Source organism: Salvia hispanica, chromosome 1, assembly GCF_023119035.1.
Source record: "Salvia hispanica cultivar TCC Black 2014 chromosome 1, UniMelb_Shisp_WGS_1.0, whole genome shotgun sequence".
Taxonomy (NCBI): domain Eukaryota; kingdom Viridiplantae; phylum Streptophyta; class Magnoliopsida; order Lamiales; family Lamiaceae; genus Salvia; species Salvia hispanica.
In genome coordinates, this window is record NC_062965.1 from 38,245,020 (window position 1) to 38,260,937 (window position 15,918).

The following is a 15,918-nucleotide window of genomic DNA, read 5'->3' on the forward strand; positions in this document are numbered from 1 at the left end:
AATGATGAAAACAAGATCAGAGTTTGCTTTGGTTCGATTTCCCGTCATCCTTGCAGCACGAATCAAAATTTTTTTGCTTGATCTGTGGATGTAAAACGACGCGGTTAGGGTTTGGGAAGAGGGGAGAAGTGAGGAGGTCGCGATTATGAAAGAGAATGGAATGAGAGATTTGTCAATCGTCTCTCCAAATAACTACGTAATTTTCGCACTTGCAGTTTTGAAACTGCTGATATATTTTCGTGTTTACAGCTTTACCCTTATAATGCACAAAAATGAACTAATAATGCAATACGAGATCAGATTGCCCTTTTAATCTAGTCCATCCATTCCATCAATCTAATGGTTGATATTAAAAAGGAAATAGACACTAAGGGGGCAATAAGACCTTAATGCTCCCCTATATATATATATATTCAAAAAAAATATTTATTGAATAAAATATACCACGATATTACCATTCTACCATTTCATAATTAATTAATCTAAAGATATTTTTTATATGGAAAAATCTGGACCACTCATTTAATAAAAATGAGTGGCTGATATTGCATCTCATTTCTCAATTAGCATAAAAAATCTCAATTGATCACAACCTTTTTATATATATATATATATATATATATATATATATATAGGGGTGCGTTAGGCTCCTTTGCACCCTAAGTGTCATATTTCCTTCTTAATCTCAGTCCTTGGATCCTTGAATTGGATGGTTGTAATCAATGCATTATTAGTCTATAATGTTGCATTATTAGCCGTTGTGCATTATTAGAATAAAAATGTGCATTATTAGTCTATAATGTTGCATTATTAGCCGCTGTGCATTATTACAATGAAAATGTGCATTATTAAATGACACGTGGCATTAATCTAACCGTCAGATGACAAAATCGTGGGGCTAGGATTAAGAAGGAAAAAGGACAAAAGATATGAAAAGGATTTAAATACATCCATATATATATATATAGGGATGTGATCAGGTCCATAAGTGAAATTCTGTCAAAAATCAAAGCAAATCTCAGCCATTGGATCCTGTAATGTAACCGTTAGATTAATGTCACGTGTCACCTAATAATGTAGATTGTGTAGTCTAATAATGTAGCTTGGCTAATAATGTAACAGTTGTATTCCAATAATGTAGATTGTGCAGTCTAATAATGTAGCCTAGTTAATAATGTAACGCTTTTAGTGTAATAATGTATCTCGGGTATTATGATCACAACCATCTAATCTGAGGATCCAAGGGCTGAGATTTGCTTTGATTTTTGACAGAATTTGCCTTATGGACCATAGTGCGCCCCTATATATATATATATATATATATATATATATATATATATATATATATATAACCACTAACTAAAATATAATTTCTATTTTTTTAAAATTTGGGATATTACAATTTATGCAATATTGATTCAAATATTGAATTGTATTGGGCAATTTATTTGTTACATGAATGCTCGCACTTTTTACAGTTCTTGCAGCCTTTACTTTTATAGCAATACATTCAATATGTCAATTAACTAGAGCAGTATATATATTTCTTTATAATATTTATCTCATTTAAAAATACATCTTGATTCAATACAAGCTTTTATATAGTCTAAATGACAATTACATATTAAATTAAATGCGTAATAATGAAAATGTAAGCTATCTATCTAGCCACTACATTTTAAAAACAAGGTGATTCCCTCTACTATTTCATGACAGTACTTATAAGCATTAAAAAATGATCAAAGTCTATTTCTTGACTGTTGAAAAACCCGATCATTACTAATTGTCGTATGAGAAGAGTGTTAATCGATTAATAATTTAATATACATCAATAAATTATTTACATATATAAGAGATGGAAAGTAAAAAATCATATCATTATTTCTGACATATACTTAATAATATCAATTAAGATGAATTATCTCGCATTTTATTGGGTGCTTTCCGATCCATCCTCGTCTCATTTGTAGGTTCATTAATTCTTTCATGCACTGTAATTTATCCAAATGTAGGCGAGTGAAATAGTCTTATTAATACTTTTTTATCGGATACAATTATGTTTGATGCATATATAATATTTTGACAGGATGTTGAATTTCCAGTGTTACTGCTCATCCCGTCCCATAAGAACATGCATTCTTTCCTTTTTAGTCATCCTATAAAAATATGCACTTTTCAATTTTAAAAACTTTTTTCTTTCTAATTAAATAGAACCTCTTCCCCACTAACAATACTTTAATTAATTTTTCTCTATCTTTTTTATTTTATAAATATTGTATTAAAACCCGTGTCAAACTTAAAATGCATATTCTTTAAGGAACAAATGCTCGGGCTTGAGGTTGTTTTGAGAATCCATCATATTAAATTGTAGTAACTCGCAAACAAATCACATGCAATTAATTTTTTTTCCTCTTGAAATAAATTAGCAAAATAAACAAGTCTGTGGTTAGTTTCAGACTTTCAGTACTGGTAATTAGGCTTTGATGAAATAACCGTCCACAAATTATAATTATATGAAAGGGATAAAATAAAGTTATTTCTAAATATAGAAAGAAGCATTTTCCAAGATCAAAAAGTATTTTAGATCACCCATTTGGTCAAAATCGATAAACCAAGTTATTTATATAGTTACCATCATATTCTTAAATGAAACCAGTATATTAGAAGAGCCATATAAATAGAGATAAATAGCGAAAGTGAGGGTGTTGGAAATTTTCCTCCAAATATATTTGATTATAAATATACGAGGGGTATGGGTATAGATAAAATGTAAACATATACTCCCTCCGTCCCACTTTAGGAGTCCCGGTTGAGTTCGGCACGAGTATTAAGAAATGTAAAGGAAAGTTGGTGAAAAAAGATAGTGGAATGTGGATCCTATTTTTTATATTAGTTTTATAATGAAATTTGAGTAGAAAAAGGTTAGTGGAATGTGGGGCCTAATACCATTTATGGAATATTCCAACCGGGACTCCTAAAGTTGGACACCCAAAAATGGTAAACCGGGACTCCTAAAGTGGGACGGATGGAGTATATTGTACAAACTCAAAACTCCTCAACACAGCTTCAACACTGTTTCAGTATAATATCAAACAGTGTAAAATTTCAAGATTTTAATGTCAACACAGAATGTCAACACAACATCAATCATTGATTACCGTTGAAATTTTGTTGATATTTTCCCGTTGATGTTTTTTTGTGATATGTTGATATTTTTTAATGATCCAGATCATAATTTTGAATTTGTATAATATTTGGATTTTCCATTTGATCATATTCCTGAGGCGTATATATATAACTTTGAATTTAAATAAAACGCACAAAAGTATAAATGGCCGTCCAACTATTTAATATATCTTGACATTGCCTAACAAAACAACTCGATTGACTGTAGACATATGAGAGTTCAGAGTCATATCTCTCGATTATTCAATAGCAAACGTACTTGAATTATAATGAAACGTAACTTATCAATCTACTAAAATTAAATATCAACGGATTCCGCCCAACTGTTCTTTTATTTATCAGAGCTAGTGCTTACAAGCAATAATAAAACAATGAGTGAACTTCAAAAATGGTTCCTGGACTATGGGTTTATCTCGAAAATAGTTCCTAGATTTTAAAAATATCACCAGTAGTCTCTAGACTAAGGATTAATATAAAAAACGGTCCTTTTGCATTGTTTTTAGACGAAAATGCCCTTTTCAAGCTTTTTGGGGGGTTTGGGCAATTTGGTCTTTTTACACTTTTAACATTTTAAATCTGATATTATTTCAGTTATGTGCTAAATCTGATATTATTTCAAAATTATCATTCTTCTTCCCTTTTGTCATCCTTCACTTTGTTTCTTTATTTCAATATTAAATTTAATTTATAAAATTAAATTTTAAATTTGATTTTTAAATATCAATAAATTTTTTTAGTTAAAATTATTAATTCATGGACACTATAAATTTTGACTATTTTTATTATTTAATATAATATTCAACTGAATTGAATAAGTAGAGAAAAATAATATTAATCATGATAGAAAAATAAGAACTATTCTATTTAGCCTTCGTTTGATTGTTATAATTGCTTGTGATTGAATATTATGAAGTTGACTAAAAAGTTGATCCTACTAAAAATTTTATATAAGAATATTTTTGTTGAAATTTTCTAGTAAATTTTCATTGTTTTCAAATTAATAAATGAAAATTATATTAGTCTTACATTAGATGCATATTTATTTCAAAATAAATCGTGTTATATGATGTATTTATGATTAAAACTATTAAATATTGATTAAACTAACGCGTTGTCATATCTTATTGATATTGATTATGACTATTAATTTTTGTTGTTTCATAATTTTTATAATTAAAAAAATTTATTGATTTTTGACAATTGAAATTTAAAATTTAATTTTGTAAAATTAAATCTAATATTGAAATAAAGAAACAAAGTGAAGGATGAAAAAAGGGAAGAAGAATGATAATTTTGAAATAATATCAGATTTAGTACATAACTGAAATAATATCAGATTTAAAATGTTAAAAGTGTAAAAAGACCAAATTGCCCAAACCACCTAAAAAGCCTGAAAAGGGCATTTTCATCTCGAAACAGTGCAAAAGGACCGCTTTTGATATTAACCCTTAGTCCAGGGACTACCGGTGATATTTTTAAAGTCCAGAGACCATTTTCAAAATAAACTCATAGTCCAAGGACCATTTTTGAAGTTAACTCTAAGATAATTTAGACGTACAATGCCGCCGTACTTATCCGTACTTATGTAAATTATCAAACGAATTAAGAAGGAACAGAATAAGAATTAAGATGAATTAACACTATGAGAACGTCTACATAGAATACATATATACTAGAAAAATAAACGGACTAAAATGTTTCTCTAAAAAAGTAAGTACTCCCTCCATTTCACAAAAGATGTCGCATTTTTCTTCTTAGTTTGTTCCATAAAAGATGTCACACTTTTCATTTTAGTTTGTCCTACAAAAAATGTCACATTTCCTTTTATGGAAAAAGTTCCCTCTCACATTAATATAAATATTACTATTTTCTCTCTCCACCTAACACACAAAACAAAACCTCCTAAACTTTCGTATCGTCCCATAAGTGTGACATCTTTTGTGGGACGGAGCGGGTACTAATTTATGCACTCATTTTCTCTTTTAATATTATTGTCTCCGAGGTGGATTAATACTTCTTAAGTTCTCCATAGTAGTAGTAAAGTCAATTTTTTTTGGGTGTTATATATATAGCACTCCCTCCGTGTCAAAGAAGATGGCACACTTGGAAAATGACACGAGATTTTAGGAGATGTTGTTTTGTGTGTTAAGTGGTGAGAGAAAATATAATTTTATAATTAATGTGAGAGGAAATTTTTTTCAAAAGAAGAAATGTGACATCTTTTGTGGGACAAACTAATAAGGAAAGTGTGCCATCTACTAAAGGAGAGAGTACTAATTAAAGTCATTTATTTTTTAACTTTTTCTATCTCCTACTTTATTAATATTTTTTTATTTTGATAATACACTTTTTAAAAAATTGTATCGAAAAAAAATACCTTTATAAAACAGAGTAACTAGTGGTTAGTTTCAGTTTGTAGAAATGGGCAACCCTTGACCTCATACTTATGACGTACAATGCCGCCACACCAACTATATTGGGTTAAAAAAATATTTTTTTTTTTGCAATATCAAAAACAATTTAGACCAACCATTTGGTCAAACTTGAGAAACCCAATTATTTACGTAGTTGGCATCATATTCTTGGATGAAACTATAAAACAAGATCCATATATATTCCATAGAGAGAGAGAGAGCAAGATAGATGGCGAAAGTGCAGTTGATAGGGGCATGGTTCAGTCCATTTGTGAAGAGAGTTGAAATTAGCCTCAAAATTAAAGGTGTTGAGTATGAATATATTGAAGTAGATTTGATAAACAAACCGCCTCTTGTTCTACACCACAATCCAATTCATCAAAAAGTGCCTATACTTATACACGACGGCAAAACCATCCTTGAATCTGCTGTGATTCTTGAGTACATAGATGACGTTTGGAAAGGTCCAAACATTCTTCCCAAAGATCCTTGCCAAAGAGCTCGAGCTCGATTTTGGGCCAACTTCATCGATCAAAAGGTTATACTAGCTCCCACTTTTTTTTCATTTTTTCGTTTTTTCATTTAAATTCCATTTATTATATGAATACTTAGTTTAGTATTGTGGTCAACTATGGAATATTATTATTATTATTATTTTTACTATAGAATTTTAAGTGACTGTTAGTACTCCTTCTGTCCATGTAATGTCTCATATAACTAACATGAATTTTAATGAATTGTTTAACTTTATAAAGTAATAAAGTGGGTAGAAAAAATTAGTAGAATATGAGGTCTACTTTTATATATTTATTTTATGATAAAATGTGAGTGAAATGAGTTAATAGAATGTATGGTCTACTTATTAAATAAAATAAAAATGAAATGAGATATTTATTGGCGAACTTATGAAAAGGAAAAGGGTTTTTGGCTTTTTAAACCAAAAACTTTTTTCGAATTCCGGTTTTTCTCATGAACTTTGAGATTTGTTTTTAAAACCACAAACTTTCATTTCGTTAGGATTTTCCCAACCCGACCCGAATAGCACATTTCCGACCCGGATAGCATAATCAATATAATAAAGTTGTGTTTTGTTTATTCAAAAGTTGTCCTTTGTTATTTAATAATTGTGACTGTATGTATTATTGTGCCAAATAGGATCCAAGTAATCAATTTAGTGACAAATAGGATTAAAATTGACATGTAGACAACCCGGGTTTCGTCGTTGACCCGCCAGGGGAAAATCCTAACGAAATGAAAGTTCGTGGTTTTAAAAACAAATCTCATAGTTCATAGGAAAAACCGGAATTCGGGAAAGATTTTGGTTTAAAAAGCCAAAAACCCAAAGGAAAAATAGAACATTTAATAGTGGACTAATAAAATAACTAGATTTCCATGTTTCTTTTATTTTACAATAAAATAGTAAAATTAATAATTAATTGCCTAACAGGGCCGTGGGACATGTTTTGAGCAGTTTTAGTTTTCAATAAAACTTTTTTTAACGAACAAATGAATTTAAATTTAAGATATTAACCTTTATGCCGTTTGGCCAACTCACACACACTTTATAAAACTTAAAATCAAGAAACGTGGTAGTTAAGTGATTGTTCGTTTTGTAAATGCGTAGTGTGTTCCGGCAACGAGGAAAGCTTTATGGTGTCGAGGAGAAGAGCAAGCGAAGGCCATCAAAGAAGCAAGGGAAGCTCTTAAAATTCTTGAATGCGAAGTTATGGACAAGAAATATTTCGGAGGCGACCAAATTGACTATGTCGATATAATTGGCTCTTTCTTAGCGTATTGGATGCGACTTTTTGATGAAGTGGCTGGACTCCATCTCTTCACATATGAAGAATTGCCCAGTTTGTGCAAATGGGCAGATGAATTATGTGATAACAAACATGTTAAACAACATCTCCCTGATAAGGATAGATTTGTCGATAGAGTTCGTGGCCACACAAAGACTACTAGATCTGTGTAGTGGATACATTATTACTCGATTTGCAATTTCATCAATATATAGCCACCTTAGTCCAAATCACCATATAGGTAGAAATAATTTGGCTTCAACGCCTATTTTTTAGCAATTCAAAACTTCATGTGTATGATTTATGGTGTTTCCATGGCTTATTTTTATACTACTTTTTATATTTTTTAAACGCATTATAGAGATTTATTTTATAGTCCCTCCGTCTGCTATTTATAGTCTCATTTTTTACTCGACATGGATTTTAAGAAATTGTTTGATTTTGTGAAGAAAAATGGGATCATATTTTTATATATTAGTTTTAGAATAGAATGTAAGTGTAATAGGTGAATGGTGAATCCCTTATTTAAAATAGAAAAAAAGCAAGTGGGGATTTAAATCACGGACATTCCAAAATAAAAATGGGACATTATTTCAAGGATGGAGGGAAGTATTATGCAATCTAAAACATTAATTTGAAAATATTTATTAAATACTGATAAAAATTAAAATATCTCATAACAACAAAACTTAGTTCAAATAAGACATGTTAGCATTCAAAGTCAAATCCTTTTGATTATTCAAGCAACTATACTTATTACTCCCTCCGTCCCTAAAAATTTGTCACTTATTTCCATTTTTATCCGTCCCTAAAAATTTATCACCTTTCACTTTTATCATATTTAGTAGTGGACCCCATATTCCACTAACTCATTCTCATACACATTTTATTATAAAACTAATATATAAAAGTAGGACACACATGCCACTAACTTTTTCAACCCACTTTCTACTACATTTCTTAAAACTCGTGCCGAGTCAAATGGTGACAAATATTAGGGGACGGGGGGAGTATATGACCGCTGGCTCTATATTTAGTTCTAGTCATCAAACTCAGTTGTTACTCTTAAGACGCTAAATACATTGTATTATTTATTCAAATTCTGAATCGCAATTAATATATTCGAAGCAAGATGAAATATTTTCGTTCCAATTTGTCAATGAACTGAGAGCAGTATACTGATTTATCTATGTTTAATCCGGATTACAAATTTATTTAAAAGATTTAAATGTAAAATTAATATAGATTTAATTATGTAATAATAAAAAATGTAATCTATATATCCAGCCACAGCAATTGAATATCAAGGCTATAAGCTATTCCACTTTATCCTTGACTTTGTGCTTACAAGCAATAAATTTATAATCAAGACAATTAAATGAAAGATCGAAGTCAATTTCTTGACGGTTGAAAATTAAACCTGAATTGGTATTAATTGTTGACTGAAAAGAGTGTTAATGGATTATTTATAGAGTGAACTGAAAAAACAAGTGCCAAATGTTATTTTTTGATATTATTTTTGTAGTTCATTCTTAATTTATTATACTATTTCCATTTCTTTTGAGGATGCCCACCTAAGTGAGTAATTTTTTAGCAAAATATAACATGTTTATTTTCTTACGTGGAAATTTTAGCAAAATATAATTACTGTATTTTCTTTTCTTTTATATCCTATACCATGAAAATGACTATGAAGGAAGTATATAAGACGCTTGATACTTGATAGCTAAATACTGGAAAGTGAGGAAAACAAGACTGCGGTTAAAAAACGACTACTTTGACAATATTTTATAATTGAGCACAAATTAATTTTAGGTAATTAATACGAAAAGCTTTGGTATTGATATTGGTTGACGATAGCGTGGGAAAAAATAATGGAAAATCAATATATCGTTTACCATATCAAAAAATTATTGAAAAATATTAAATTTTGTACATTTAATTTTTGGTATGATTTGATACTATATCAAAAGATGTTAGCATGGTAACACTATAAATTTTATATAACTCAAGTATACCAAAAAATACAGTATATATATCATAATTTGCGATATTACTCTCTCCGTTACACAATAGGAGTCACATGGGTGTGAAAAGGAGTTTTAAGAAATGTACTCCCTCCGTCCCACAAAAGATGTCACACTTGTGGGACGGCACGAGATTTTAGGAGGTTTTGTTTTGTGTGTTAAATGGAGAGAGAAAATATAATTTTTATATTCATGTGAGAGATAACTTTTTCCAAAAAGGAAAATGTGACATCTTTTGTGGGACAATCTAAAAAGGAAAGTGTGACATCTTTTATCGGACGGATGGAGTACTAAATAGTGGGTTAAATATAATGCTCATTTTTTGTACTTAGTTTTATAATAAAATGTAAGTAAATTGAGTTTGTGGATTGTGAGACATATTTACCAATTATTGTGTAAGTGAAATGTGACTCTTATTGTGGGACGGACCGAAATAACTATATGTGACACTTATTATGGGACCGATGGGGTATTATTAAATATAATACTTCATTCGTTTTCAAAAAATAGAAACTTTGGAAACGGTATGAGTTTTAACACAAAATTGAGAAATATTATTTGTTTTTGATATATAAAAATTGTTATTGATATGTTTTTAAATTAAAATACAATACGTCGTGTATCGACTGTTGCAACACTAGTTAATTAATAAATCCCAACCATTAACTAATTAATCGAACACTTTGAAAATTTCCAATCTTAACTAAATTAAATACTAGTAGTAGTCAGATTCTGCACGGAGAGGAACGGATGCAAGCACCGTGGTCGCCCTTTCTGTCACACTCATGTTATTTGGCAGGTCACTCATCATCTGCATACGTTCGTGTTGGCCGGCAAGATCACCCCGTTACATTGGAGGGGTTGCTCGACGTTGGTGGATTTCATGCCTTCTTCTCTCAAACAGCGTGTTCTGCGATCACTCATGGTCCTTTGGCATCCCCCGATGCCCCTTGGGTGAAGCTGAATACAGATGGTGCCTTCTCCTCAGCGACTTTGGAGGCGGGAGAGGGAGGATTGGTTCGTGGTACTGATGGAGGCCTTATGTGGGCCTTCTATTCTCCGGTGGATGCATCTTCGAGCTTTGAGGCGGAGCTTATGGCTCTCATTCGAGGCTTAGAGATGGCCATGGAGTTATCTACACACATTTGGATAGAGCTTGACTCAGCGGCTCTGGTTACTTTACTCACATCTGGACGGCCTGGTTCTGCCGATTTTAGACATCATATGGCTCTGATCCAGAGGATGACATCTCAGCGGCAGGTTCGATTCTCACACATCTACAGAGAAGGAAACCGTGTTGCCGACTTTCTTGCAGGTAGGGGGGTTCAGACCCCTACTATGACATATTATGATTTTGTCTTTGCGCCTCGATACCTGAAGGCGCTTGTTAGGATGGACCTGCTGGGATATCCTAACTTCCGTTTCCGACGCAGAGATGTGGATTGATTCTGACTTTTTGACAGTTCTAGTTTGTTTATTTCTTCCTTTTGTTCATTTGGCTACTAGTTTATTTTTGATAGCATGGAGCATCCCGGCTTGTGGGAGCTCCAATATGTTCCTCTTTCATGTTCTTGCTTTAGATACTAGTCACTTTTGAGCTAAGATCATGTTTTGAAACGTTATATTTTGATTTATTCATGGGTTGGGGGTCTGCCTAACCCCCGCCCACTTTAGGTGTTTTTGATAAATAAAATAAAATAAAATAAAATAAAATTATGCACCCATATTAAAACTCACTTTGACTCCAACCAATAAAAAAACAAAAAGAGTCATCAGATTCCATTCTTATCTCACAAATATCAAATGTTTTTTCTGCCAAAAGACTTTCTTTTTAGATGAAAGAATACAGTGGTTGTTTTCATGAGTTCATGGATGATTGAAATATGGTGCACTAAATCATACTGCGTATCTTCATATGTTCAGCTTATCTAAAAGCTGAAAATTCAATGGTCAAAGAAGAGCTTTACCTGCTTCGGAGACGAACCGATTTGGGTGAACTCGAATTCTTCTGCTTCATAAATTGCTAGGCCCAAATGTATCATCCCTTTTTTTTAGTTAAGTTCTTTGATAAGGCCCAAACATTGTAATTACACTAATTGGACTTTCTTATATTTATTTGAATAGGCCTAAAGATTATTTATTTTAAATTTTTAATCAAAGTCCAAAGATAAACATAGAAAATAATTCTTCTTGTTTCCTTGGTGCTTTATTTTGTGAAATCAACTTTCGAACAATCAATTAATTAGTAAGCTGTACATTATGATCTCTATTGCTTATTTATCTCTTTCTATTTTAATTATTTATTAGTATATTTTTTTAAAAGGAGTGCACAGATCGAAACACCTCGACCAGAGTGGTACGGAGGGATTACATTGGTGTGCAAAGTAACTCTTCCGTGCATTATTATCTCTCTTACATTTAACTATTTATTACTATCATTTTTCAAAACAAGCGCTCCAAACGAAACGTAACTACTACAGTGGGATGGAAGGATTACATCGGTTGTATTATAAGTACTAAACGAAATTGTGGGATGGAAGGATTACATCCGTTATATTATAAGTACTAAACGAAATTTAAAACTCATCTTGAATGACCATAAACGTCTCTTACTTCTTTAATTGTCGAAAAGAAACAAAGATTAACGAAAAACAATCTGCCTCACCATTCAACGTCCTAGCAAGAACAACTTAAAGGATATGAAAACTCGAGGTGGTACAAAAAATTAGACTTGTATGCTTCTTATATCTTTAAATGATTGAGAAACATCTTATAAATGCATAAGCAAACACAATACGATAAAAAATACTTTTTTTCACCTTGGGTAAAAGTGGAATATAGAATTTTTTGCATGCAAACAATTCTAATCGGGGTCATCTGAAGGACCATTCATCACTATGATCAGGGTCATCTGAAGGACCATTTGACTAGAGGGTGACAATTAGAATCAATTGACTCAGAACCATCACATTTCACATTTGGCACATCTAATTGCTCAGCACTGATAAGTCGTATTCTAAGTCTTGGTTACTGGTCAGTATGTCGTGAATTGCATGTATTATCCGCAAAACAGTTGCTTAAGTGTGCAGGAAAAAGGGGTCCAAGTCAATAGGAGACGGTTCGGACGACGCAGGTGAAAAGAGTGCTAGAAGTGTGCAATACTGACCAGGATGCATGCCAGAGAAAAGGCTCGAGATGGAGAAGGAGGATAGCTGGGATGATTGAAGTGCTGAAAGTTTAATGGCCAGTGAAAGAGTGATCAAAATTAAAAACCCTCGATCCAGAAAATCCTCTAGACACTGGGTCTAGAAACTAAGAGAATCTTGAGCTACCTGTCGTTGGGCACACACAATCACTACCTTAACTCCCCCTTCAAAACCCTCAACCCACTTTAGCTAAGAAAATTAGTACATGGAAGTAGGGATCGAATCCACAGAGATGAATGCGTAAGTACACATGTTCAAAGACCCGGAAACTATTTTTGGCTGCTGCCACGCAATTTTTGGGGTTGAGATTTACTTCCTAGACTTGGGAATTTAAAGAACTTATCCTATCAGCTAGATCTAGACGGGATCTTTTAAGCATGCATGAACCAGAATAAAGCAAGACAACTACTAGACCGAGCGAACAGCTTCCTGAATTAACCTAGACTTGGGAAAAAATTTGACGTGGGGACCATTCTCCGAAAAGGCAGAGTACGACTGAAAAACTGCAAAATAACTAACCTAAGGACTAACTAACAGCGACATCATCTTCTCCAACTTTTATCATAGAACAACCAGTGAAAAACAGAGCAAAACGAAGATCAAAGCAAAGTGAACGAAATTAAACCGATAGGAACGAAAAACAGGTAAAACTAAAGTAGATCTACGACTACTAGACGAGGCAAAACAAGAATGCAGAATTTAAACAACAAAATCAAGCAAAAAGAAGCAGATCCATCCACGGGACGCTTAATCCACTCCGGATCCGAGCCATCCACAACAATCAAACATCATTTCCATCTCCGATCCTCACAAGTTTACGTAGATTCAACCGATCAACAACAAATTTCTCACAATCCAACTCCAAACTCAAATCAACCAACAATAATCAGCAGTCAAACCAACAACACCACGATAAGATAAACGAAACAAAAGTAGCGATATCCATTGCAAAGTACGAAGTAACCAACGATAATAACGAAACAGAGCCGAGCCTCGAACAGCGAGGACTCGGAAAATACGAAAGTAAACAGGAAAGCAAAAGATAATTGTTTCTTCGCCTCCGTAGAGACGGTGTTGTGACACGATCAAACTGAAACGTGAACCCCCGCACCAATTCCCCGTGAAAGTGTGTGTAGAGAAGTGGAAAACTAAGCTAAGAGCCGAAAAGTGATGGAATCCGCTTCATGTTAAGCGCATGCTCCTATTTATAATGGATAGAGCTTCTAGACTGTTCTTGTGATCTCCATTTTGCCCTCCGATTTGATGCTCCTCAGTCTAGTAGCTCTTCTTTTTCCTGCTTAATTTTTCCGCTGGCTTCTTCTCCCCGGCAATCTTCATCTTTTTCCTGGGGCTAGCGATTTCTCTACACACCTGGCTTATAAAACCTTGTTAGACCCATGAAATCACAGAATTTTACCCCATAACCAATGCATGAAATTAGCCTTATCAAACTGCTCACACTTAAAACATACTTTTCATCAAGTATAAAGACAAGAAAAAGAGAAATAAGGCGAATTTCAATGCACAGTTATTCCCTGGCCAAAGAAAACTCCTAGACCTAGACACTAACATACAAAAAAAAAGAAAAGACAATAACACGTAAGAAAATAAGACACATAGGCATGAACTAGTTCAAATTTTTAAGCAGTCGTCCCCACAAGCTTAAGGTCGATCAAATAGTCTACACACTCCAAATCCTCCCCTTCCCTTTATCTACCTAGTCGGTTTCTCAGCTTGTCCAGATGGCCTATAGCTTGCTAATTGTTGGATTCGCTCGATCACTCATTCCTCACCAGGGATGTTAGGATCGATCACTCATAGTTAGTTCCTGCTACTGATGCTTCGGGTTATGAGAATTTCTCCTTCTATCCTCCTTTCCTAATTTTTCTCTCTTTTTCCCCTGGACTTCGTCCAGCTTATACATCTAGATTATTTTTATTATCATTATTATTATTTATTTATTTTTCCCTCCTCTGGACTTTGTCCAGCTTATACCTCCAGGTTTGAAACCCCTTTTTTTTTCTTTTTTTTTTTTATCTCCTTCCTAAATTCTTCTCCCTAAGCATCAGATAGCAACCTCTTTTATCATGTTAGCACTCAATGTTAAGGCTTTTAACTCACATCAGTAGTGTGGCTTCACAATTAGGTCAGCTAAGGCACCTTCTATCGTTCTTGCCTCCTCCAAACCGATTTCAATCTTTTAAAAGGAAGAGGCCTCAAAGTTGCGTGCATCCTATTCTCAATTACTTTTACTAAGGGAATCTTGCCTAATTATTATCACCAGTTCATGCTAACACATAGATCCTAAAATGAAAACTAATTCCTAGACTTAGAGACTCTAACACATGCTGAGCACACACTGCACTAACTCTCCCACCCCCTCCCACTTCACTCCAGCTTGTTCCCAAGCCATCCTAGTGAAGGAGGGAAATGAGGGAGTTGGTGCACACAATAAAAAAAATAATAAAACTTCTCACACTTAGACCGAACAACGGGTTAAGTGGGAGAAAACAAAGACATATAACAGGAAACAACATACGGAATCTAAACAACAACTTCTCACACTTAGACCAAGAATTTGGCTAAGTGGGAGATAACCACCTTATCACAGAGAAAAGAAAAAAAAAACATGCTGAAGAAATACATAAACTTCTCACACTTAGACCAAAGATTGGGCTAAGTGGGAGAAAAAACAGGAAAACAATTACACATGCTCAGCACAAGCAACATGGATATAAAAAAAAAAGAAATAAAATGAAATGACTGAAATATAAAATTTACTTGGTCAACTGGGGGAATTCAATTCTAGGTCCGGCTCTCTTGGGAGCCAGACTTGGGTGGTACGCTGGGGCGGTTCACCTTCACTTTCTTCTTCGCCGGCGACACCAGCACTTCCTCTTTAGACATTACAGGGGGTTTTGACAGGGGTTTTCTCACAGAGACAGACGCCAGGGCTGGAGACACAAGCGGGGCTACCGAAGGCTTGGAGGGGGGTGGAAGATGCTGTTGGGAGGAACTTCCCGGACCGGGCTGACAGACCATTTTGCTAGGTCCGGAGGGAAGCTTCTGCTAGGTCTGGGGAAGTACCTCTCCCAACCATTCTGTCATTCTCTTCATAAGCTTGACCGCATCGGTCATCCTCTCATTCTGGGCAGATGATCGTCCGGCCAGGGTATCCAGACTCCCCTTCATCTCCTGTAGCGCCTTCTTGACTCCCTCAATTTCTTCTCTCACCTCAGCCATCTCCTTCCGTAGCTCTGCCACATCCACAGTCACCACATCT

At 33.6% G+C, this 15,918-nt stretch overlaps 2 protein-coding genes across 2 annotated transcripts in view; one reads left to right on the forward strand and one right to left on the reverse strand.

The window, feature by feature from the left end:
* Nucleotides 1–15,918, reverse strand: part of LOC125196046 — a 163,900-nt gene that overhangs the window by 16,473 nt on the left and 131,509 nt on the right. The window lies entirely within an intron of this gene.
* Nucleotides 5,780–7,777, forward strand: LOC125214146 (probable glutathione S-transferase). Its single transcript, XM_048115052.1, has 2 exons — nt 5,780–6,138; nt 7,225–7,777. Exons 1-2 carry the CDS (start codon nt 5,830–5,832, stop codon nt 7,573–7,575), a joined length of 660 nt encoding a protein of 219 aa, XP_047971009.1. The 5' UTR covers nt 5,780–5,829; the 3' UTR covers nt 7,576–7,777.